The 24,311-nt window shown below is 62.3% G+C and overlaps 1 protein-coding gene across 1 annotated transcript in view; it reads right to left on the bottom strand.

Moving 5' to 3' along the window:
* ARHGEF11 (Rho guanine nucleotide exchange factor 11) overlaps positions 1–24,311 on the bottom strand; it is a 25,650-nt gene extending 1,339 nt beyond the window's left edge. Inside the window, 39 exon segments of the mRNA XM_075736972.1 lie at positions 1–35; positions 517–609; positions 1,181–1,450; positions 1,573–1,809; positions 1,906–1,994; positions 2,248–2,349; positions 2,468–2,555; positions 2,697–2,864; positions 3,110–3,185; positions 3,264–3,442; positions 3,757–3,874; positions 3,970–4,095; positions 4,267–4,346; positions 4,824–4,970; positions 5,077–5,264; positions 5,775–5,822; positions 6,264–6,443; positions 6,583–6,712; positions 7,108–7,137; positions 7,625–7,721; positions 7,994–8,138; positions 8,588–8,611; positions 8,898–9,020; positions 9,120–9,216; positions 9,604–9,646; positions 10,240–10,338; positions 10,803–10,904; positions 11,178–11,252; positions 11,438–11,575; positions 12,049–12,125; positions 12,206–12,260; positions 12,507–12,626; positions 12,827–12,898; positions 13,015–13,193; positions 13,699–13,756; positions 13,857–13,906; positions 15,243–15,341; positions 15,858–15,949; positions 24,007–24,311. Of these exon segments, the coding sequence (XP_075593087.1) occupies positions 1–35; positions 517–609; positions 1,181–1,450; positions 1,573–1,809; positions 1,906–1,994; positions 2,248–2,349; positions 2,468–2,555; positions 2,697–2,864; positions 3,110–3,185; positions 3,264–3,442; positions 3,757–3,874; positions 3,970–4,095; positions 4,267–4,346; positions 4,824–4,970; positions 5,077–5,264; positions 5,775–5,822; positions 6,264–6,443; positions 6,583–6,712; positions 7,108–7,137; positions 7,625–7,721; positions 7,994–8,138; positions 8,588–8,611; positions 8,898–9,020; positions 9,120–9,216; positions 9,604–9,646; positions 10,240–10,338; positions 10,803–10,904; positions 11,178–11,252; positions 11,438–11,575; positions 12,049–12,125; positions 12,206–12,260; positions 12,507–12,626; positions 12,827–12,898; positions 13,015–13,193; positions 13,699–13,756; positions 13,857–13,906; positions 15,243–15,341; positions 15,858–15,949; positions 24,007–24,038 (4,161 nt within the window). The 5' untranslated portion in view covers positions 24,039–24,311.

Here is a 24,311-nt window from a genome sequence, read left to right as displayed (position 1 = left end):
GGGTCCTGTGGGCATGCTGACGTAGAAGTAGTTGCCTGGAGAGGGGGATGAGCAGCGTTAGCGTGACAGGGACCTGCTCGGGTGGGTGTGGGTGGCCCGGGGGGGGGTGGTTTGCTGCCTGAGGTCCTGCCCCCCCCCCCGGCAGGGGACGGCGGGTTGTGCCCCTTCCCGGCAGGATCCGGCCACAGCCCCGTTTCCAGCTCGCTCTGGGTGACGGTGTCAGGACTGGGGCTGCAGTGACACTGGGTGTCCTCGGCCATGGGGACAGTTGTGTCCCCCGTGTTGTTCCACCCCCCCCCCAGGGACACGTCCTCCCACGTGACACTGTCGTGTGTGTCCCCCCCCCAGGGACGGGTGTCCCCTCAGAGGACGGGGCTCCCCTCCAGGGACACGAGGGCATCCCCTGCCTGGGGAAACGGGAACCTGGCGCTCCTGGGGCCGTGGGGACAGACGTGGGGACAGACGTGGGGACAGACGTGGGGACACCCCGGGGGGGGGTGGGGGGGGGCTCTTTACCATCTACATTAGCTCCGCCTCCTTCCTGCAGCTCAGTTTCTGATTGGCTGCTGCCTGGAGAGGGCGTGGCCTCCTTAGCACCCTCCGCCTGGGCTGTGCACCCCGAAAAGAGAGGGGGGAGGGAGAGGGAAGGGGTGAGCAGCCCCCGCCACCGGCACCCAGCACCAGCATCCATCAGCACCCCAATACCAGCACCCACCACCAGCACCCCACCACCAGCACCCCAACGCCAGCATCCATCAGCACCCCAATACCAGCATCCATCAGCACCCCAATACCAGCACCCACCACCAGCACCCACCACCAGCACCCCAACGCCAGCATCCATCAGCACCCCAATACCAGTACCCACCACCAGCATCCATCAGCACCCCAATACCAGCATCCATCAGCACCCACCACCGGCACCCCAATGCCAGCATCCATCAGCACCCACCACCAGCACCCACCAGAGCCCCCACACCCCTGGGGCGCACGTAGGAGACGGGGGGGGTTCACCCGCACCCCTCGGCCCCCCCCGTGCAAACCCCCAGCCCCGACGCAGCAAAGCTCATGCAGACAAGCAGGGAGGGACACCCCAAATCCCAGCGAGGGACAACTCAGGGAGAGGAGGGGGGTCCCCAGCACCTGCCCCCCCACCCTGCCTGGCCGAGGACCCCTCTACCTTTTCGGACGACTTTGTAGCTGCTCGGTTCCTCGGCAGCCGGACCCGTTTCGTCCGTCTCCTCCCGGCTCGACCGGGGTTTGGTGTCCTCGGCGGCGCTCGGGGGCTCTGCCAGCACCTCCTGGGAGGCCGAATCCTGACTGGAGAGCACCGAGTCCCAGGCCTGGCCGGCACCGCCGATGACCGACGGCGTGGGCGTCAGGTCGTCCTCGGGCTCCGTGTCCCGGCAGGGCAGGAGCCTCCGTAGGATCAGGAGCCGCAGGTTCTCCACTGGGATGGGGCGTGGAAGGAGGGGAGCAGGGAGGAAAGAGGCGGTTGTGGGCTCAGCACCCCCGGGGAGAAGCTGGCATCGCAGGGGGGCCGCCCTGCCGGAGCACCCCCGGGACACTCACCATCCTCCAGCGCTGCTTCGGCCAGTCCCTCGGCACCGCCGGGCCCCGGGAGCGGCAGGCGAGTGGGGGGCCCCGGCCGCTCCATCGGGAGGGTGTCAGCTGCCTCCACGCCAGCCCCCGTGGGCAGGGGAGCTGTGGGCAGCTCTTCCTCCCCTTCCTCCACCTCGCTGCTCACCGCCTCCTCCAGCAGCGCCTGGGGCTTCTCCCTGTCCAGGAGCACGGTGGGATTGTCGTCCGCTGCGAGGAGAAGAGGAGAGCTCAGACCCATGCCCAGATTCTGAAAGACGGGCAAGGTGCAGGCAGCGAGCCGCAGGCAGGGCTGGGGGAACTCACCTGAGGAGCAATCCTCTGCGTCTGCCTCTGCTCCGGAGCTGGTGCCTCGGGACAGGATGGGGGAGACGTCGGGGTCCTGTAAGACCAGGCTGCGAGGACGGAGAAGGGGTGTCAGGCGAGGGGCAGGAGCCAGGGGCTCGGGGGCAGCCCCGGCCCCAGCGCAGACGTTGCCGCACAAGGTGCCAGGAGCCCTGGCAGCACCCCCCCAGGTCCCCAGTGACCCCGTCCCTATCCCAACCGCCCTCCGGAGAGACCCAGCAGCCCGCTGGCCTTGTCCCCCAGCGCCCACCAGCACGGGACTGGGCTAGGACCCTGCCTCCCCGCAAGTGCCGGGCTGCTCACCCGGACGGTGCCGCACGGCTGGGCTCCGGCGTCCGGCGCTTGGGGGGGAAGGTGGCGTTCCTGGTGGCACTCTGCACTGCCTCCTCCAGCAGCTCCATCCACCTGCCCGGCCGAGAGCCCCTCGTCAGCTCCCTGGGGGGGGGCTGCTGACCCCCAGAGAAGCCCCCAGCCTGGGCAGGCGTTGCCCATCGCTGCCAGCACCTGTCCCGCCGAGCCTTACGTGTTTTTCTCGGAAGACGTCAACGCTACCAGCTCGTAAATCTGGGGTCCCAGCTCTGACGTGCAGATGATGAAGAGGGCTCGTTTATCTGCACGGGATGATCAAGAGTGATGAGGAAGGTCAGAGCTTTAACCCGACCCGCTGGCACGGCCGTCACCAGCATGGCCGCAGGGGGACAGGCGGTCCTCGCTGCCAGCCCCCGCGGCTCCTCCCTGGCCTTTCTCCCTACCTGTGGCTACGGAGCGGATAAGCACCGAGTTGAGCTTGAGGACGGGACTGAAGGTCTGCTTGTTGTCCGAAGAACCCAGCGCCATCTTGCTGTGGCATTTGAGCACCAGTTTCTCGTCCTGCTTCTGCAGCAGCACCAAGAGGTCCTCGAGGAGCAGCACGTGCAGGTCTGGGGTGGGAGAGGAGACAGAGAGCGGAGGCTCAGCCGGGGATGCGCTCGCAAGCCAGGCGGAACCTCCCTCCTTGCAGCCAGGAGGGACGATGGCCCGGCAGATGAGGCAAAGGGGGGGGTTAGGGGGTCCCTGTAATGCTGCTGGGGCTGGGGGTAAAATGCCCGTGTCCTGGGGGCCACCGAGGACGCAGGGCGAGGTGTCCCAGCGCTCCCAGTAGCAGGCAGCGGGGAATGGTCCGTACCCACAGTCTTGTCCTTGCTGATGCGCCAGGTGAGCGGCCCTTCGTGGATCATGCGCCGGGAGGTGAGGTCCAGGCTCTGCGGGAAGCCAGGGGCGGTGGTGAGCACAGGCCAGGGCTGGGCAGACCCCCGTGGTCCCCCAGGAGCTGGGGCTACCTTGAACTCGGTAGCCAGCGGGTTGCTGGTCCTCTCCAGCGAGGTGGCATCCAGGCGTTTCTGGTAGCCTTCCAGCCGGTGCCGGTTCTCCGCTCGTTTCACCGCCTCGTTCACGTACTTGAGGATGTCCCGGCACTGGTCCCGGGCTCGGCACAGCTTGTTGTGCTCCGAGGTGCCCGCTGGGATGGCAGAGGAGTGAGAGCGGGGCAGCGGACAGCAGCACCCGGAGGAGACGGGGCTGTCCCTGTCCCACTGTGGCTGGATCCCGGCCGCATCCCAGGCGCAAAACGCCACCAGCCCAGATTTTCCCACCCCCCAGGACCCTCCTGGCTTAGCTCTTCCTGCCGGAAAGGCAGGCCATCCTCCCCACTGCCCTGGGATTTTGCTCTGGATGCCAACAGAGAGGCACGAAACCCACGGTAGAAAAGCCGAAGGATGCGCTTGAGATGGGAGCACGCAGCCGAGCAACCCCCGGCGCCCTCCCAGCCCGTACCCTCGGTGTGCTTGATGATGTTCTCCAGCAGCAGCGGGTACTTGGTCAGGCGCTGCATTTCGGAAATGATCAAGTCCTTGAGCTGCAGGCGCCGGCACTGCGGATTGCTTTCTGCTTCCTAGGGCAGGGGGAAGAGGGCAAAAACTCCGAGGTGGGATCGAGGGGAAGCCAGGGGAGCGCCGGGGTGAGGAACGGCCCAGGAGAGGGACAAACCTGCATGAAGATCTGGAAACGGGTCTCCTTGCGCTGCTTGGTTTTGATCAGCTCTAGGGCGATGGATTGGTAAGAGCAGAAGTCAGCAGCAACCTGCTGGATTTCCTCTTTGGCCGGGCCGTCAAACTGGGGGGGGGGGGGTGCAGAGCAGAACCGGGCTCAGGCACCCCCCGGCTTGGCCCCGAGCGCCGAGTCTCCCCGAGCTCGTCTGCTCCGAGCACAGCCGTGGCCAGAGGACAAAGCGTGACAGGGGGGTGACCTCCACCTCCTCTTAAAGATGTCAACCCGTCCCCTTACCCGAGACAGCATGAGATCCCCAATTTCTTTGATGATTGGTCCTTCTTCCCGGAGCTTCTTCATGGATTCGGAGAGAGAATCTGAACGAGGATGCGAGAGACAGACAGGGCTCAGGTGAACGGGGCGCCAAGGCCACCCATCACTCTGTGCAAGCACCCGCCGAGCTGCCGGGGGGTCCCTGCCGGCTCTCCGGCACGGGTGCAGGCAGGAGGGGCTGAGAGCCAGATGGGCTTCGATTGTTGCCGTCACGGACGCAGTGCATCAAGGAGCGTGACACTGAAAGCGTGTCCTGAAAGTGTGCTACGCCAAGGGCTCGTACAGACCAGGCGTCCCAGGGGTGGACACTGGCAGAGCCCGGAAAAAAACCAGGCTCTGGATCGCTCCCAGGAGAGGGAAAGGAGAGGCTGGAGCAGTGAGACAGTACGATGCCGTCAGCAGGGCTGGTCCCAACGGTGGGTGACCACGCGGGAGCCCCGGGCAGCTGTGAGCCACCCTCTGCTCCCACTGCAGGGGAATATTTCCAGGGGAGAGCAGGATCCGAGCGGGAAGAAGCTTACTGTGGATTTCTATCAGGTCAGGGAGGTTGGGGAAGAGGAGCGCCAGCTCTTCCCGGGACAGCAGGCTCTCCTTCTTCATCCGCTGGTAAAAGAGGAGGTCGAGGACTCGGAGGATGCGGAGGTGAGACCCTTCAGTGGCAAAGAGCTCTGTGCGAAAGGCACAGGGGTGGAGAAGTGCCCGGGGGAGCCCCGCGGTGCTGGGGCGCGTTGCCGGAGCGTCCCTCGCGTCCCCGGGATGCCTCGTGCTCCTTACCGTTGATCACCTCTTGCCGGTCAATCTCCTTCTGCGGCAGGTTGGCTACCAGCTCCCGGCTGACCGTGTGCTGCCAGTTCTGAGAGTCCAGCTCGGGCTCCAGGTCGGAGAGCTGGCCCTGCTCGTCCTCCAGGAGATGAGGCAGGAAGGGGTCCACGCCGAAACCCAGGTTGGGCGACTCGATGCTCCTGGGAGGGTGAAAGGCGGCGGTGGGAGTACTCTGCAGCCACCCGCATCCAGCCAGCCCACCCCGCAGCGCTCCCAGTACAGCCAATATCTACCTGGGCCCTATTTCGGCTTGAACCCGGGGCCTTCAGCACAAGAAGTACAAGCCTCTGACTCTTGAGCTAAAAGACTAGGTCCCCCAGCAGACATCTATATAGGTCCTTTAAGCTCCTGCGTGAGACACAAGGGAACAGAGGTGCCCCCTCGCCCCAGGAGGATGGAGAACTAACAGGGGACTCCCTCCCGGGGCAGCCCTGGGCATCGCCTCCCCTTGTGCTCTGTCAAGGCTCGCTTACGGGGAGGGAAAAGCTAGGAAGGGACGGATGGAACCCCTCTGGCCCCCAAAGTGGGGGTACAGCCCCGGCACACCCCTACAGTGACCCTCCTGCTCTGTAGGAAAACTGGCCCCAGGGACCCCGGCCGGCTCGGGGCAGCGCGGTAGAGACGGCAGAGAGCGAGGCTGGGGCACTCACCTGCGTCCCATCTTCGGCGTGTACGGGGGGGTGGGATTTTCCAGCGACCTGGGGAGGAATGGGAGAGTCACCCTCGTGTCCCGACGTCCCGGCTCCCCCCCTCCGCCCATCACTGCACTCCGTGGGGCAGCACCCAGCAGCGATTCCGTAAGCCCCTCCGGACGTGGGCCCGGTTCTACTGGCTGCAAGAGGGGTTTGGGGCACAAACGGGGATTAAACCCCAATTCTCTCTGTTTTTCCCTGGCAAACATGGGCCAGGAGGCTCTGCAGACGGCTGGGTGCTGCGGGGCCAGGACCACCCCGTTCTGCGTGGCTGCGGCTTGGCCTTGACCCACAGATTTAGCAAAAGCTTTCACAAGAGACAGTGTCTCAGCCCAAGGGGTTCAGCTTTTGGAATCCCGGCTGCCCCAGCTCCCCTTTGAAGCCAAACATGCCCAGGGGAACCCAGGTCCTCCCCGAGATGCCCGGGGCTCGGACAGCATCTCCCACCTTGTGGACAGGCTGGAAGCAGAAGACGATGCCGACTGGTGAAGCCTCGTGGCCTCGGCCGCGGCATCCATGTCCACATCGCTACGGGATCGAGGCACGTTTTCTGCTTTCCGGGATTTCTTCATTTCCTCCCGGCCCTTCAAGCTCTCCGAGCGGCCCAGCTTGACCTCAGCACGGGAACTGCAGGAGGGAGACAAAGCCGAGAACAAGCTGAGCTTGGTGGGACAAGCAGGGATGTCCCTGCGCACGTAAACCCTCCAAAAACTGCTGCAGGACCCCCGAAAGCACGGGCTGCCCCCCACGCTTCCCCCTGCCCTACCTGTCCGACTCCAGCAGGTCCTCGGGGAAGCTGCCGGTGGAGAGCCGCTGGGTGCCGGGCTCCTGGCTCTCGTAATGCTGGTTGTTCTCAAAGTGCTGGATGATGTTCCTCACATTGCCGGGTTTGACTGCTGGGGCAAAAGCAAGGAAGCAACCCCAGTGAGATCGGGCTGCGTGCGGCTGGGCAGGAGATGCCGGTGCTGCCGCCCATCCCACGGCGCCGTGGCCTCAGCCGTCTGCCCGGCAGAGCCCCGTCCAGCTCGGGCCGCGGAGGCGAAGGCGCCGGCACATCACGACCGCTCACCCAGCTTCCTCGGGGAGATGTGCTGAGCGGGCGCCCGGGATGCTCAAGCGATGGGCAAGAACGGCCGGCCACCATGGGTGGCCCTCCTCCCGGACCCCACAGCACCCATCCGAGCCCACCCCAACACCCAGTGCCACAACGCTGGGGTAGCTTGGAGGGGGGGGACACAAAATAAAACTAAGGACATGAGGTGAATGGCGAACAAAAGAAAAGGCCTTTTACCTTCAACAGGGGACAAAGGGACATGAAATGCTGAAAGGAAAAACAAAAATGAGATGTCAAATCAATCCTGCATTTCAGCAACAGAGGAGGCAAAGAGGGAACGTGCGAGCTAACGACATGAGAACTGAAAGTAGAAGGGGAGGAAAAGGAACACAGGCACACACGTGTACACACACGTACACACACACACGCGCACCGTGTACACACTTGCTCTCCACCACCTCAGCCCCCCCAGGAGCACTTTGCAGACACAGCGCGCAGCCTGCACGCCTGCAGGACGGGGTACAGAGGATAAATCTGGGGGGAGAGCTCAGCTCTGCTCCCTCCCCACTCGGACAGTGGAGACAACAGGTTTCCAGCGAGCGGCTGAGGAAAGCAGAGGGTGGTCGATGTGAAGGGCCAGCTGCTGGGTGAAGGGGAGTCCCACGGGTGCCAAAAGCCACCCCACGGCTGCAGGTCTCCTCCAGGCAGCGGGGAGGCTGGTGAGTACAGCACCCCAGAAGGTCCCGATACTCACTGCTCTGGGAGGAGATTTTGGGCTTCCCAATGTACTTGAGGATGGGGTTGCGCTTCTTGTCTTCCATGGCATCCTTGTCCTTCTTGGTGCTGCTGCTCTGTTGGGACACCCGAGAGGAGCACTGATAAAAACACACGTCACCACACGGACCCCGAGAGCATCCCCGACCTTCACCCGCGCAGGCCGAACGCTGCAGCGTGAGCCGTTGGGGAAGGGCCGGGGCCGGGATCCGGCTCTGCCCTGGCGCTAAGCAGCTCTCCGAGGCCTGGGGGGGTGATGGGGATCTCTGGAGAACCCCTCCCCGGGTCGCCTCAAAAGATCCAGCAGCAAAAGCCTGGCCCTGGGGCAAAGAGAACGGCTGCCACCCACCTTCTTGGTCTTGGGGAAGAAGGGCAGCCACTTGTCCCTGTCTGGGAGGGACTGGGCCTTCTCGCTGGTGCCGGCCACCCGGGGCTCCCGGCTGCGGATGCCTGTGTGGTTCATATACGTGCTGAGGGCAAAGGCCATGGGGGAGCTGGAAGAGAGGAGAGCGTGAGGCTGCAGATCCGACACCAGGACAGGACACCGCAGGTCAGGGGAGACAACAGGGGGAGGCCGGGACGCCCCACAGGGCTCTGGGGGGAGAGAAGGTCTGTCCCTCCCCAGGCAGGAGAGGATGCCCAGGTTGGGATGCAGGGCAAGTGAGAAGGGAGGAAAGGCAAGCAGCAGTTTAAGAGGGCGAGCTGGGGCAGCAGGGCCTGGGAGGGAGCCGCAGCCGGTGCACCAGGACCCCGAGGTAAGAGTTCACCCTTCCCCAGGACCAGCCTGAGAGCCCACGGGGATACGCCTGGCACTGGGAGAGGGTGCTGGAGGCCAGCACGGGAAGGGGATGCTCCTGCGACTCCTCTCCTTTTGCCTCCTCAGCTAATGACTGTAAGGCAGTCGCATCCGGACGTGCTCCCCCTGTGCCCCAGGGCCACTCACCTCCTGTCCTCTTCATATTTTGACCTGGAAAGAGAGAGATGGGGAGAGATAAAAGAGTTTGGTTGGAACAGGCTCCTCTAACCAGCACCAAGCCCTCCGTCCCACCGTGCTCCCTGCCCCTCAGCACACCCAGCGCTTGCTCCAAACTCTCCTTCCCACCTCCAACAGTAAATGTATGGATCGAGCAGGATCAAGGAGCAGAGCTAAGCTTGTGTCCGATCCCCTTCCCCACGTCCTCGCCCCAAATCCAGGCAGAGAGGCGCTCCCCCACGTGCAGGGCAGGGAATCTCCGCGGTAGCCCGGCACTCACAGTATGTCGCCCAGCTGGGCCAGCTGCTTCTCAGCCACTTGCCGCTCCTTCTGGGGGTCCCCATCCAGGTCCAAGAGGTCGTTCTCCCCATACAGACTCCCCAGGCCCATGGTGCGCTTTGTTCTGCGGAGGACAAGGGTCAGGACCACGAGCCCTGGAACCGGCCACCCGCACCAGCAGGAGCCCATCGAGCTCTGTGGGACACCCGGGCAGCTGTGCTACCTGTAGTCCTGGATCTGCTCCTGTATCTCGGGCATCACCATCTCCTGAGCTTCAAAGAGGGCGGCTCGGACATCGTCTCCATTCCTCAGGCGAGTCTCTGGGGACGGGAGAGGAGAATTGGTGTCACCAACCACGCTCAGCGTGTAAGGAAGGGCAGAGTGGGGCAGGCAGGGAGACTGCAGAGCCTCTCTGCCAGATCGCAGCCCCCTTGTTTGCTGGTTTCCAGGTTGGGACAACCTGCCTCCCATTTTGAACACCCAGGCTGGGATACCTGCCCATAACAAGAACCCTGGGACCCTCAGGATCAAGCTGGGGAAGAGCTCAGGAGCCCCGGTCCCAAACTGGGACATCCTCTCTAAGAGGGCAACAGGCCGAGTCCTGCAGAAGTCCGTTGGGATCCTGATTTGGCACCTTAACGAACAGCCCGTGTTCAGGGCGAAGGTGCCTTGGGCCGCAGCGCACGGCCTGGGAGCCCCTCACTCACCGATCTCAGCCAGGAGCTGCTCAGACACTTTCACTCGGAGAGGCTGAGGAGGGAAGGCAGAACAGAAGAACGGCTCAGCACCGGTTTACTTCCCCCGTGCAGCGAGCAGGGCTGGACGGAGCTGGGGATACGGTGCGCACACCAGAGCCACGCTCAAGCCAGCGTGGAGATGGTGCCCCGTGCTCCTGCACCATCGCCCCGTGGCAATTTCTGCAGCCAGAGAGGCGAGAGCTGGGGCTCTCACACACCAAGCACCCAGCACCCATCCCAGCACCCAACACGCAACCGTCTCCAGAGCAGCGTAACGGGATCCCGCTCCCTCCGAGTGGGCACCGGGCCCCAGGAGCACTAACAGGAGCGCATCGTCCTCGCTGCCAGGACCCTCCTCTCCCGCCTGTGCCGAGCTTCCAGGCACCGGGGCAGCTGCAGTTGTGCAACGCGTGGGTACGCGCCTTACGCAACCGCTTGTACCGATGCAGAGGAACCAGCAGCAACAAAGCAATGTCAGTGGCAAAAATGCCATTAAAAAAAAAGCATTCCCACGCAAGGGACACGACACCTAAGGTTGGATTTCCAGCTGATCCCCTCCAGGGACAAGGATTCCTGTGCAGTCTCACAGCCGAGACCTGCTCTTACCGCGTTCCTGTCCAAGAAGATATTCCAGATGTCCTTCCCCAAGACCCGGGAATCCTTGGCGGTCGTCTGCTGGCAAACGTCCGTGCATAAGTAGAAAAGCTGCAAGGGGAGGAGAGCAGAGTGGGCAGCGGAGGAGGAGGAAGGTTTAGAAGCAGGGAGGTGAAAGGCTCAGTAAAGTGGCGCCCGTATGGCCATGAAACAGGAAACGATCGCAGGGGTCTGGGGAGGGCAGCACCCCACTGTGCCACGCCTGGGAGGAAGGGGAGGAAGTGTAACCCTACGCTGTGTTTCCCTCTCACGTGCACACTCAGCTGTGGGAACCACTGGCTGGTGGCAGCTGCCTGCAGCAGGCAGCTGGAGACCAGGCGGGTGCAGGCAGCTGCCTTAGCCTCAGGCAGCCTCCGGCAAAAGGGCAAGACGGAGTTTTGCGGATGGGCTCAGCAAACCAGCACCACCCTGCGCTCACCCGGAGGAGGGGACGGTGCCAAATATGCCGTCCCGTCTGCATCCCCCTGCCCTGCCTCGCTCGGCGCCTGCGTCGGTGCCGCCGGCGGGTCCCTTACCAGGGGGCTGGGATCTGCCTGGGAGAGGATGTAGCGCAAGAAGACCCCCAGATGTGCCGGCCGGGATTTCAGCTTGCCCAGGTCCTGGAAGAGGGAGTCACACTGCGCAGAGAAGGGACCAGAGGAGAAGAAGCCAGTTAGGAAGGAAAGGAATTAACTCCTCCGGGTCAGGCCCGTCCCACAGCTCAGCACCAGGGTAAATCTTCACCTTCCGCACCCCTTTCCTCGCCCCAGCCTGGCGCTTGCTTTCCCCAGACCAGCCCGGCCCTGGATGTCCCCTGGGAGGATTTCTAAATGCCACCAGGTGCCAGGGCATCGAGGGGGGGATGGCGCTGTCCCCTAAGGAGAGGGGACAAAAGCCAAGAGCACTGGTACCTCGTTATTGAAATATCCCGGGTCACAGTCCTCCTCCGGCCCGATGATGAGGGGTCGTCCCGTCCGGTCCAACCCCTGCCAGGGAGAGGGGACAGAATTAGGAGGCAGCTGCCCGGTTTTGGGGTGACGCCTTCGCCCTCCCTGCGGCACCCACCCCGCCAGCTCCCGAGGGACGCTTGGGCCAGGTCTGATCAGGTCGAGGCACCCGTAGGATGCCCTGGCCGTGCAGCGGGACCCCCCCCCATCCGGCCCCAACCCACCTGCTCGGCAGAGGGGGCGAAGGCGGTGTCGGAGCCCTGCCGGCGATGGTGCTGGAAGAGGCGGGCGGTGATGATCGGGGAGGTTCGTGGGCTGTCCAGGCCGTGGTCGGAGAGGACGGAGTTGCGGTTCAGGGAGATCTGCTCGGGACGGCAGCGCAGGTGTCAAGGGACGCGGAGACAGCCAGGTCCCACACCGGGGGCTGCCGCCGCTGCCCACCCAACTCAGCAGAGGCGCTTGGGGCCGTCTCGTAAGCAGTTTCCAGGTCAGAGACCATAAAGGGAGATGGGCCCAGGGAATTTGGAAACCACAACCACCCCCAGGGCCCTCAGAAAAACTTGAAGATTAGGACCACAAGCGAGATACTTTGGAGTGCTCCTCATTTTGGGGCAGTCACGCCAGGCAAAGCATTACAAGCCCAAGAAATTCAGAGCCAAGACCACATTACAAGAAACTGGGCTGCTTCAGATGGCAAACAAATAATTGCAATTGCAAAGGCAGGTCCTCGACCCCTAAGGAGCACAGAGCCATCCATCCGGGCTTTTCTCCCCACTCCCAGGGCCCAGCAGACATTGGGGTGGGCTCCCCACAGCTGTAGTAACCCTGCTCTCACCTCACTCACGGAGGGGAACCGGTCCGTCCCGGACTCCAACCCGTTGTCACTGTCCTGTGAGTCCAGGGAGAGGCGGCCTGGGAGCAGAGGAGAGACTGACCCGCGTGTTCAGGAGACGGGGACACGGGGACAGTCAAGAGCCACCAGCACAACTCACCTTCCATCACCCTGAAACCGGCCAAGCCGGAGTCGCCGCACAGCCGCCCCGAATCCTGCAATACAAGGAGGTGCGTTGGACCAGTGGGACGTTCCCTGGCACACAGGGACACCGGGGCGCAGGGTCAGGGATGGGCCAGCCGCAGCAGCTCCCGCCGCAGCAGGTTTTGGCAAACGGGGACGTCTCCGTCGCTGAGCCCTCCGCTTCGGGAGGGTCTCCCCAGGCTCCAGCCAGGCTCGGAGGGAGCCGGGGAGGATGGCAGGAGCCCCAAACCGGGGGTAATCCCACTTATTTCACGTACCATGGAGCCACCAGTCTCCTGGAGGATTTTAAGCTGCAGCTGGCTGACCCGCCGGCGCGCTCCCTCGATCTGCTCCTCCACCGCGGTTGCAGGGTTTCGGCTGTACGCCTCGTAGAAACGCTGAGCGGAGAAACGAGAGGGGACGTTCACACCGACCCCAACCCTGTAAGCCCTGTCCCGCTGCCCCCGAGGAAACGGGGCTGAGCAGGTCGGTGGGACGATGGGCTGAAGCGTTCGCAGGTCACGGTGTGCTGCAAGTGCCGGGAAGCCAGGACAGCACCGCGACAGCACCGAGAAAAAGAGCCGTGCCGCCGTCATACCTGTAACTCTGCCTCCTCCTGCCGCAGCATGTTCCGGAGAATCTGCGTCGCGTGCTTCTGGACTTCGGGGTCCTGTAATTTTGGATGGACGCAAAGAAATGGGCTGAGCATTGCCCTCCTCCTGCCCAGCGTGCCGGGTGGTGGGGGGGACAGAGCAGGGTGTCGGGGCGGACAGCCGGGTTTGCTACCTGCAGGGGTTTGGGGTCGGTGATGCGCTGCGGCGGAGGGAGCGGCGGAGGAGGAGGTGGTGGGGGACAGGCGAGGGTGACGCGGGGAGCCCCCGCCGCGCTCATGTCTTGCTGAGAACCGGAGAGCCCCACCGAGGGAGGGGGAGAGCCCAGGAGGGTCAGAGCGACGTAGGCACCGGCTGGAAAAATTTGGGAGTGGGAAAGGGAGGGTGAGAAAGATTCCCGTTATTCACTCTCTGGACCTACAACATCCAACGGGTGTCATGGCATTGGGGTGGGCACGTCCCTGTCCCCACTGTGGCGGGTGCTACCCTGGCCCACCCTGCAAACAATCACTGGAAGGATCGAAACAGATTTTCCCATTTCTTCCCCAAGAATCAAGACCTGCTCTTGGGTGGGACCTTGCGGTCTCCCAGGCTGGGAAGGAATGAGGTGCCCCTCTCTGCGCTGCAAGGCTGGTAACACACCGATTTGTCTTTTTAGGACCCTCTACGGGGCAGATGGTCACCCTGTGGGTGCAAGAAGTGGGGGCTGGCTGCCACCAGTCTCTAACAGCCCGATGGGAGCCTGATCCTCTCATCCGTAGCAACCTGGGCACGATGGAGTGGGGCTGCCGGGCAGAACAGCCGGGCGGTGGGGACCCGGGGTGAGAAGGAGCCGCCGCAGGTCCCTGGCCATACTCACATTTGATTAACTTCACCACTTCGAGGTGAGAGCAGTTGGTCACCATCGTGCCGTTCACCTGGGAGAGGAGAGAAAGGGTCAGACGGGCTGGCGGGGGGGCAGCAGGGCGTGCGGCCCCGCGCGGACCAGCAGCAGGGGCGACAGATGGGGGTGCTCACCTTGACTATCCGGTCCCCCTCCTGCACCCCAGCTCTCATGGCTGCCCCCCCTGCGACACAGGGAGGAGAGAGAGGCATCAGGAGGGCTGGAGGGACAACAGATGGAGCCAGGGGCTCCCCCTCGCCGGTCCCAGATTGTCCTAGCACATTCGGTGCCATTTGTCCTGCCAGGGCGGGGACACGGGGACCACCAGGCACGTATTTCCCGCAGGACAAGGCTGGTGACCGAGCCGTGGGTGCTTTACGCACAACACCCAGCACACGTTCAGCTCCTGGCTCATCCAGAGAAGCCCTTCCGTGCTCTCCCAGCCAGATTCCAGCCTTTTCCACCCGCCTCGGGATGGGCGAGGGGGCCCCAACCTGTTACCCCACCATCCAGGTTGGCTCCGACACATCTAGAGAGCCACCACATGCCTGGATCCAAAGGCAGGAGCGGGGCCCAGGAAGAACACCACTGCTCTGCCTCCTCTCCCCCTGCCTGCTCTTTAACAAAGCCGCCGAGGTTGGAACACATGAAAAATTCACTTTTCCTAAAGCCAAAACCAAGAGGAAAATGTTTCCATTAGGTTCAACTCCAAGCCAAGGGCCTGAGACACGGCAGCGAGCTCCGAGAGTGGAAAGTACGTCGGATTGTTCGGATTCTTTCAGCTTTAACAGTCTCATTATTGGCAAACGAAGCGAGCAGAGAGAGAGGGGACAGGACTCCAGGCTGTCCTGCACCTGGGGACCTCGACCCTGTCCCCCCAGCCAGCCCCGGGGTGACGGGGGCAACGCGAGGGTCTCCCCATGCAGCTCCAGTTGCAGGACAGAGGCACTCCAGCGCTAACCTGCCCTTGAAACTCGCAGCGCTTTCCCTTTCCTATATTCTCATTTTTCCTGGCTTTCGGGCTAGAGAGGGGGAAGGGGGAGGAGGTGGGAACATCCGCTGTAAAATAAGCAGCTCATTGTCTATTTAAATTGCTGCTCCGAGCCCTGCCACCCCGCAAAGTCATTATACAGCAAAACCGGCAGCGTCTCCTGCAGCACAGCGCCAAGAGCAGCGAGCTGCTGAATCTGTGTTTACCCAGGGCTACAAAAGGGAATTCCCCACCCACGGTCAGCAGCTCCCTGGGTTGTACAAGGAGCGGGGAGAGCATTGCGGTTTTGAGGAGCTTCCCCAAAAAACACTCCCCCCAAAAACACCTTCCTTCGCCCCAGTAATCGTGTCCTGCCCATCCTGGCCGATGTCGTAGCGAGACCCCGAGGCAGCAACGCTGAGGAAGGAAAACCCCTTTCTTCCGTGTTTTCTCACAAGGAATAGTGGCTTTGAATGGGTGACGGAGCCCTGAGGCATCTCCTGCCTGCCCTGCCCTCACCCTGCCTGCTGCCAGCACTGGCCCCTCTCACCTGGCCGCACCGACTGCACCAGGACGACGCGGTCCCCGCTGACGGTGAAGCCGAAGCCATGCTGGTCCTTCTGGATGATGACGCAGCGCTGGACCAGACCTGGGGAGGGAGAGGAGGGAGAATCAGTGAGAATCCAAGCCTGGGGTGCGGGTTGACTTGTGGGGACCCCCCCTGCTGCTCTCAGTTTCAGGGGCTGCAGCTCCTGCCTGCTCTCCTCAGCCAAAGCCTGGTGGGGAACGCCCGGAATCAGCCAGACCCCAAGGGCATGGCTAATTCGTCCTCACCCTACAAACCCCTCGTGTGATGTCCCTGCTTGGACCCCTCCTCCTTAAAACAGGGTGCCCCAGTGAGCACAGGCAGCGTGGGACGAGCTCCAGGCTACAGGCAGCTGGAGCATCGTCCCTGGCCCCGCTGGGCTGCCCCGGGAAGGGTCCTGCTCTCCCCAGGCACACGCAGCCTTGGCTGGGTGAATTTGGGTGCTGCGAAGGGGCACGGGAGCCCTGTCCCCAAGGGCGTTGCGAGGACTGAGGCAGGTGGCGGCGTCCCTAGGCAGACAGGGTGCTAAATGCAATCCTCAAGTGCAAACGAAGCGGAAGAGGGGACAGGAAAACTTACCTGTGGTTTCGGAGGAGTCGGAGGGCTGGCGGTGGTGCCCGGGAGACCTCCGCTCTGAAGACGAATCACCCAGGGAAGACAGGCTGCTTAACCTGAGGAAGAGGAGGAAAGGTCAGGGAGGGGGATGGCTGGACAAAGCCATCCTCCAGCCGTGGCTGGGACCGGGGACGGCTGGACGGAGCCATCCTCCAGCCACGGCTCCTTCTTGGGCTCACGAAAAACAAATGCACGGAGCTGGAAGGTGACAGCAGCCGGTTGCCTGTCCCCAAACCACCTTGGGAAAAGGCTCCTCTCCCTTCGCCACCACAGGGCTCTGGGGAGAGCCCCAAAAAGACCCCGCTCGGCGCCAGGCCCCCCCCGAGGTTTCGCATTTGCTGGCAGGGAGGAGCGGCGGGGGCTGCCCGGGGCGAGCGGGGCTCAGGGATGGCAGCGAAGGTGGCAGGCGAGGGGAGAGATGGATCACGCAGCGCAGACAGGACGGAGCTCGGCGGCGGGTCTCACCAGGCTGCAATGGGACTGGTGGAAGGAGAGACACGAAGGAGCGAAGGACGGGCGAGAGAAAGGCAGACAGACAGACAGACAACGGACAGTTACTTTACGGTCCTGCCCTCTCGCTGAGCATCGCCGGTCCTGCGGCAAGGCCTTGGATGCCGGACGGACGCGCGGGCTGGGGCTTTCTGGGCATCCACGGGGCACAGCACAGCCCCTCGCTGAAAGGCTGGAAGGACTGCGATAGGAACGGGGGGCTCGTCTGCACGGCTCTTTTTAGCCCCTGTCTTTATTCTCCAGCTAATGGGGGCCTGGAGAAGTCAAGGCTGGGCAATGCCTGCGAACACTGCTTGAATAAGAGGGTGCTGGCAGGCTTGGTGAGCGGGCAGGAGACCCACGAGCTGCGGCCAGAGGGAACGGCACTCCAGAGCAGCCCCCAGCCTTCACCCCTCCTTGGGGACCTGACTCTGCCTCCACCAAATCGAGCCCCATCCACAAAACGAGGGCCCTGGGGTGCTGCCTCCCCTTCCCTGCGCCCCTCCGTGACCCCACGCCATCCCAGGGATGAAAGCCCGGCTCCGCTGTCCTGTCTCTCCTCCTCCCATCCGAACCAGCCACAGCTCTCCCCCTCCGTCGGGACAGGGCCGGAGGGGTCAGAAAGCATCGGGAAGAGCGAGGAAATGACGGTGCTCCCGGCGGGAAGAGCAGCCGGTCTCTGCCTCACACCCCGAAGGCTGCAATGAAGCGAGGGTGCAGGATGAGAGCACAAGCAGCCCCGTCCCTCACCCCGCTTACCTGGGCAGGTGAGGCTGCCTCTTGCTGCCCGGTCGGCTGCCGGGGAGGACAGAGAGCGGGGCGGTGGTGGCGGTGAGAGGTGGCACAAGGGACACCCGGAGGACAGCGGTGCGGGGAGAGAGGAGACAAACAAATCAAGAGGCAGAGGCGTGACGCACGGCATGCTTACACCCCTCGGGGAGGGTGGCGGGACCCCAAAACACCTCCCTGCGCTCGGCACGGCCTCCAGCACCCGCCGGGCTCAGGGCAGGATTCGCCTTTGCCGGTGTAAATCCTCCCCCTGGTTTCACGCCTTCCTCTGGACGATGGGGAGGGGGAGGCATCGACCCTCGGTGTCGCTCCCCGGCGTCGTCCCTCGGGCAGGAGGGCTGCCCGGAGGCAGGCTGGGGGTGTCTCCTTGGCAAGTATCCCCCCTCCGGCAAACCCTCACCTGCCTAAAATAACATCGGCGGCAAACCCGGCCTGGTTTCACTGCAGGACCACGAAGCCGGGTCAGACTCTCAGCCCTTTGTGGGGGCCGAGCGAGATGGTCCCTCCCCCTCCAAAATCACCTCACGGGGATGCGAAGTCAGAGCCCCCGGCAGCGTAAACCCAACAGCTCCACCTCCGCAGCCGGTTCCCGAGGCGCAACAGTTCCCTGGCTCCTTCCCCGCTCCAGGGAGATGAATATTAGGAAACACCTCATTTAAGGTTGCCTGGGGAATCTTAATCCAGACCCGTCGTTATGCGACAGCCTCTAATTTACTCCGTAACGACCCTCGCTCGCTGAAGCGAGGGATAAACCAGAATCTGGGCACGAAGGAGCCTGGGCACGGTCGCAGCCCGGGGCCGGGGGCTGCAGATGGGAGGACATGGCCGAAGCATCCCCATCAGCTTCCCTGGGAGCTGGGGGCAGGAAAACGATCGGTCCCCCCCCCCATTTCAGAGACAATCCCGGCTGGGGACCAGCACCGTTGTGAAGGGCAGGTGCAGGATTAACCCCGTGGGATTACCCGGCAGCGGGTGCTCGGGGCAGGTCAGAGCTGTCGCTTATCCAGGCCAAGGAAGGATCGGCTCCTCTTTCCGCATCGCCCCGGATCAGGACTTAAGGCGCCGCTGCACAGCGACACAGTCGTTAAGCCTCTTCGTTAGGGGAAGCTCCCCGGTGCCCGACGGTACCAGGACAACGCGCGGCTGAGCCCCCGGCCCGGCCAGGAGCCACCGGTCCAGCACCAGTCCCACCCGGGGAGATTGCCGACCCCGCGCCCGTGGCAGGAGCCCGTTTCCGGGCCAGCGCTGGCTTATTGCCGTCTAAAAGAGTAGTTTAATTCGGCTTTGCATAAGCTCCTTCCTAATTGACTTACAGAGAGCCAAAACATGCCATTTTAAACCAAACACACTCAGCTCGGCGGAGACCTGACCCCGGTGCCCGTTTCCTGCTAGCGAAGCTCCTTTTGGTGCCCTTAAAGATCAGCTCTCCGGTTTTCCTAAAAATTGGAACCCCAGAGCTCTTGCAAACCAAATTCAGTTGCCCAAATCCTGCAACCACCCAGTCCCAGCACCGGTATCGGTCCGAACCGGCACTTGCAGCCACATCCTCTGCGTTGCCCTCAGAGGTTTCTGCTCCAAGATTATTTTCCCTGGATTTTGGCTATTTTCAATTAAATCACGGCTACTTGCTTTTCATGAACACACGACGCTGCAAGGAGCTTTGCCTAGGCTGCCTGCAACGGGGACGGGATGGAAGAGGGCAGCACGGCGGGGAGCGAGGGCAGGACACGCCAGGCATCCCGGTGAGAGGCAGAGGTGGGCACAGCCAAGGAAACACAAAAAACAAACAAAAAAATAAGGAAAAATAAGGAGGAAAATAAAATCATCACGCACGCTAAAGAGCAAAGCACGGCGCAGGTGATGCCACCTTGGGAGCCCACGCAGAGCAAACGCCACAATTAAAAGATTAAAAGAGGAACAGGATCAAATCCTCAAAGCGGGTCAGCCTCCAGCCGGAACTTTGTAAAACGTTCTCTCTGAGACCGGGAGCTTTATTTTTTTTTTTTTTTTTCTTCCCAGGTCTCCAAATGGCTGCTCCCTGCAATTCCAACTCCGGGGAAGAGAAAAACGTTTTGTGAACACCTGGAGCCCACACCGGCACGCCTGGAAATCCGCTGCCTTTTGAAACGAGCGGGGAGGCAGGTGGGGCCAGCGCCAGGCCATCAGCAGAAAAGTTGCAAAAAAAAAAAAAAAAAAATAGCAATAGATATGGAAAAAAGAAGGAAAAAGAAAAAAAACCCAACCAAAAAAACCAACTTGAAAAGGGAAATCAGTGTCTTGGTGGGATGCCTCTTGCAATTGAGTCATTGCTTCCACCGCAGCCCGACGATACGGTCTGCACTGCTGGTAGCACCAGGATTACCCGCCATCTCCCGTGCCAAACCCTGCCGCCGGCCGCTCTCCCAAGCCGCAGCCCCGCAGACGGTTTCACATACTTGATATTCTGGGGACAGGAAGGAAGGAAGGAATTTCAGCTAAAAAAAAAAAAAAAAATTAAAAAAAAATAATAAAAAATGATTCAGCTTCCTCCCCTTCCCCCCTCACCACGGCACGGCAGAGGGAAAACGCGTTGGCCCGGCCGCGTCCAGCCCCGACGCTCCTCTCGCTGGAGCGGCTCCAGCCTTGCAGCGGAAAGCCGTGCCGAGGATGCGCATCTCCCGGGGACGTCCCTCCGCATCCCTCCGGGAACGGGGCGTGCGTCCGCATTTCCCCGGGAGCGGGGCGCGTGTCCCCTGGGAAGCCTTCGCTGCTTCTCCGGGGAAGGCTGCAAGGGACGGAGGCTCAAAGCCACCCGCCGCTCCCGCTCCGCAGCCGACCCACCGACTGCTGCACGATGACGCATCGGGGAAGCTTGTAATTACGCGTCTGCATCTAAGTTTGCACGGCGAGGCAGATTTAAACCTTGCTAGGGTGTTGCTAGCAAATGAAAGAAAAGAGGGGGGAACAAAATCGTTTCTCGACATTTTTGGCTGCCTGCAGACGCAGCTTGCGACGACACCCCCCTCCCGTCCCCGAGAAGATCTGGGTTTCTTCTCATCTTTTCCCACACGAGAGCGCACAACAGGTTTCCCACTCCCAGCCGGCAAAGCGCGTCAGAGCCCACTCGAAGCGCGGGACGAGAGCAGCCCTCCGGGGATTTTTTGGCCGGTGTTGGATGAAGAACCCGGTGCCTCCGTCCCCGCCGCGTTTGCAGGCTGCGAACCAGCTCCTTCTTCCCGGCAGCAGAGCCGGGATCGCCAGCGCGCTGCCAAGCCCAGGGGTTCGGCAGGGCCGGGGTAGAACCGCCGGCAACGCGGCGGCCGGCCGAGAGCCGGCGCGTCCCCGTGGCACGCAGGCTACGTGCGACTGCCAAGCCACCCTGCAGCTGCTGCCCGTCCGCCCGCAAATCCACGAGGCTGGAGTCATCCCGGATCCATCTGGGGTTTATGCAGCAAAGCTTTTTCCTTCTCTCTCTCTCTCTCTCTCTGCTTATTATTATTATTTTTTTTTTTTCCAAGGGAGAAAAGCAAAGCAAAGCCTCAGCCCTCAGGAGGCGGCTGGTAGCACATTTCATTTTGCAAATCAGATGCAAAATCCCGTGTACACGCCACAGCAAACTGAATTTAAATCCCCGGATTCCTCCAGCAACTTTGTTGCAGCAGACAGGGGATTCTGCAAAAGCTTTGTTTAAATGAAGACTTTTAATTAAACGGGGGGAAAAAAAAAAAAATTAACGCTACGAGCACAGCAGCCCTGGTTGTTTAATGGCGCAGCAGACTCCATTCCCCACATTTCTAATTGTCTGTGTGCTGCAAATTTTTGCAATGCCAATTCCCCACGGGGAGGAACGGAGGCTGAGCACGGGGACAGCTGTGATTTCGGGCAGAGCCAGTCGGTTACGCAAAATTTGTTGGGTTTCGCAGTCGCGATGCCTATCCGGCTCGCCGGGCCACGATCCTCCACCATCTCTCTCCCCTACGAGGGGGCAGCCGGGGAAAGGAAAACCCTAAACAACCCCAGAGGTGGCTGTGGGAGCTCCTGAGCAGGATTAGACCCAAAAAGCAACGGAGATTGGAGCGCTCTGAGTGGCAGAGACCAGCAAGAGCTGGGGAAGAGCACAGAGGGGCTGCGGGAGCCACGGCGGGAGGCGAGGAAGGGGAGAGCGAGTATTTACATCTTCATTAGATAATGTTTGCGAGGCACTTTGCGCACACACTCTGCTACATAAATGTTAAATATCATGACCGCTACCGGCAAAGTTAGGCCAGACGAGCAGCAATCCTGCACACCGAAAGCCCTTTCCTCCCACAAAAATTTTGTTTTCAAAAGCCTGTGACATCCTTCCCCCTCCCCGCCTGCAAGAAACCCACGGCATGGGAGCGCGGACAGGGAAAACCGAGCCGGGATCCAAATTCCTCTCCAAGGAAGATGCGGTTTACACGCAGCACAGGGCCCAGCTTTTCCAGGAATGCTTCCGGAGCAAGGACCGCGAGCAGCTCCGAATCACTCCCAAGCTCTGCCTGGGCCGGGCAGTGTAATCATTAACGGTGCCACTCATCTCCTGGAAAACACGGACTGGCAGATCTGGTTTGTCCGGCACTGACGGCGCTTTTGGGGTGCGAGATACGCAGCAGCGAGCGAGATACGGAATAACCTACCCCGAAGGGACGTTTTCTCTCCCACCTTCCTCCTAAATAAAAGCCGCGCACCCCGCAGCGGGGAAGATCTCGCCTCTTTCCACCAGCGCAGCTCTCGAAATCCTTTCCGCCAGCCTCCCCGTGGGCTCCTTCTACGATTAAAACCGTAGCGATACAAGAGGTTAGAGCACGGCGAGTAAACCCACGTACAAGCCCTGGTGCGGGATGGCGCTCGCTGGTGATGCACGGCTCCTTCTGCATCTCCTAACACTGGAGGAGGAAGGTCTACACTGGTTTGCACTGGTCTGTCTCTCTTGGGAGCCTGCCTGGATGTCGATGGGCTATCGGGAGCCCCGTGCCCACCTCAAAAACCATCGTTTGCTCGGTGGTGGCAGGAGGACAGGGGCTGCTGGGGTGTTTTTGGGGGGCAAAGTCCTCACATTAACTCTTTTTCAAGTCATTTCTGTTGCTGAAGAGCGGTGCCACCCGGCCAACGAGCGATTCCCGGCTCGGCCAGGGCACTTCAGGCACCTGACCTTAAAGAGCGGAGGAGACTGCGGCTATTTAAAGAGCACAGAGAAGTCTTAAGCCCAGTAATGACGCCCCACAGCTCCCCGAGGTGGGGAAATCGGGCAGCGAGGCTCATGCTGCATGTCCCCACTCCGACACACCGCCAGGACCCGATCTTGCCGCTTCCCCACCCGGGATGGGAGAGAAATTCAACAGCTCCTTAATTTCTGCTCCGGAGGGGTTGGCTGCAGACGGGCAGAGCCTCGTCGCTGGCCTCGTGGTCGGGTTCTCTGGCTAATTAAGAGTTACACAGAGGAAAAGCACGGTGGGGTGGTTTTGTGCTCCATCCCAGCCCCTGCCTCGCACACGTGCTCTATCCCCCAAACCAGGAGAAAGCCGTGCAAAGGGCTCGTTGGCGAAGGAGGTAAGAAATACGGCGCCTGTCCTGCCAACGAACGCATCGAACCACCTTTCGGTGCAGCAGCGTGTGCCGACGTGCCGGGAACCCACGTTGAGCATCTTCAATGCCATCGGCCAAGGATGTCTCCAGTGGATGCAGCATCACAACCGCCTCTAAAGCCCTGAACTGGTTTCTTTTGGGGCACGGGGAGCGAGAAGAAAACCTTGTTTTCAGCAAAAAGCCATGCCGGCGGCACAAACAGGCGAGATCCATATAGAACAGATGCTGTCGCACCCCTGCGGCTGGACTGGGAGTCCAGGTCCACGAGCCCAGGGCCATCACAATCCACCTCCATCCCTCAAGTCACCCCAAAAGAAAATGTTTTTTGTGTTTGTTTTTTTTTTTTTTTTCTCTGGGATTTATTCCCCCGGCTCGCATCCCTCTGCCACGCCGGTCTGCTTGGATAGCGGGCACAGATGCCAAGCGGGGTCCGAGCCGGCTGCCGAGGAGCGAGGTGCCCGTTTCCAGCTCCCAAACGTGCAGGGACCTCCATCTTCCCACGCACAGAACGGGGAAGACACGGGCAGCGCTGCCTACCTGGGACCACGCTGTCCGGAGACCGGAGTGGGGGGGGATCAGCGGGACCCTCACCGGCCGCTTGCCCCCCGTTCCCCGGGGCAGAAGGTGAATGCGTCCCGCTGGGGTTTAATTAGCTTAATTGCCTGTGAGGAACTGGGTTCTGGAGAGGATAAGAGGGCAGTGAGATGCCCCATCCATCCCAGGAGTGCACCCCCACACACACCCCAAAAGCCCTCCTGACGAAATTCAGGTTAAAACTGAGGCCATTTGGGGCAAAATGGTCCCGCTGTGCCCAGGGGAAATATTTAACAGCTGGGGAGCAAACCCGGGTGTTTCCCCATTTCTCATTTCAGCCACATTTTCCCCCCCGGTGGGACATGGGGTGGGTTTGGGGGGCACCATACGCCCGGTCCCAGCATCGTGGTGGGACAGAACCACCCCGGGGCGATGGAGGGCCGGGCCGGGGGTGGGGGGGCGCTGAGACCCCCGGAGCCGGAGGGGCCGCGGCCTGCCCTGCCCGCCCTCCCCAAAACACCGACTTTTACCCCAAAACGCTGCTTTTTTCAGCCAGGACCCTCCGGCTGCCGGGAAGGGTGTGCGGGGTGTGGGGGGGGATGTCTCCCCGCCGCCCAGGGCCCCGCTCCCCCCGGCTGACAGCCGCCCTGAGCCCTCGGTGAGCGGCGGGTCCCCCTTCCCGGCCCTCCCCGGCCCTCCCCGGCCCCCCACCTACCTGTCGAGGGCCTGCGGAGGCCGCACGCTCATGGTGCCTCGCCCGCGGCCCCTCGGCGGTCAGGGCGCGGGGAGCCGCCGCCCCGCTCCGGCCGCCACCATCCCCGGTGTCCGGCGGCGGCCTCGGCGGCCTCGGCGGCGGCGGGGCCCGACCCCCCGCTCCGGCGTTGATCCCGGCTCGGCTCGGCTCGGCGGCGGCGAGGCGCCCCCCCCACAACCCCCCCCCCCCCGTTCCTTTCGCCCGGCGGCGCTGGGGGCCGGGCCGAGGGAGAGGCCTACGCCCGCTCCCAATCCCCGGGCTCGCCC

The sequence above is a fragment of the Balearica regulorum genome, chromosome 28 (assembly GCF_011004875.1).
Source record: "Balearica regulorum gibbericeps isolate bBalReg1 chromosome 28, bBalReg1.pri, whole genome shotgun sequence".
NCBI classification, from domain to species: domain Eukaryota; kingdom Metazoa; phylum Chordata; class Aves; order Gruiformes; family Gruidae; genus Balearica; species Balearica regulorum.
Note: the sequence above shows the minus strand (reverse complement) of the source record. Positions and strands in the feature narration are given on the sequence as shown.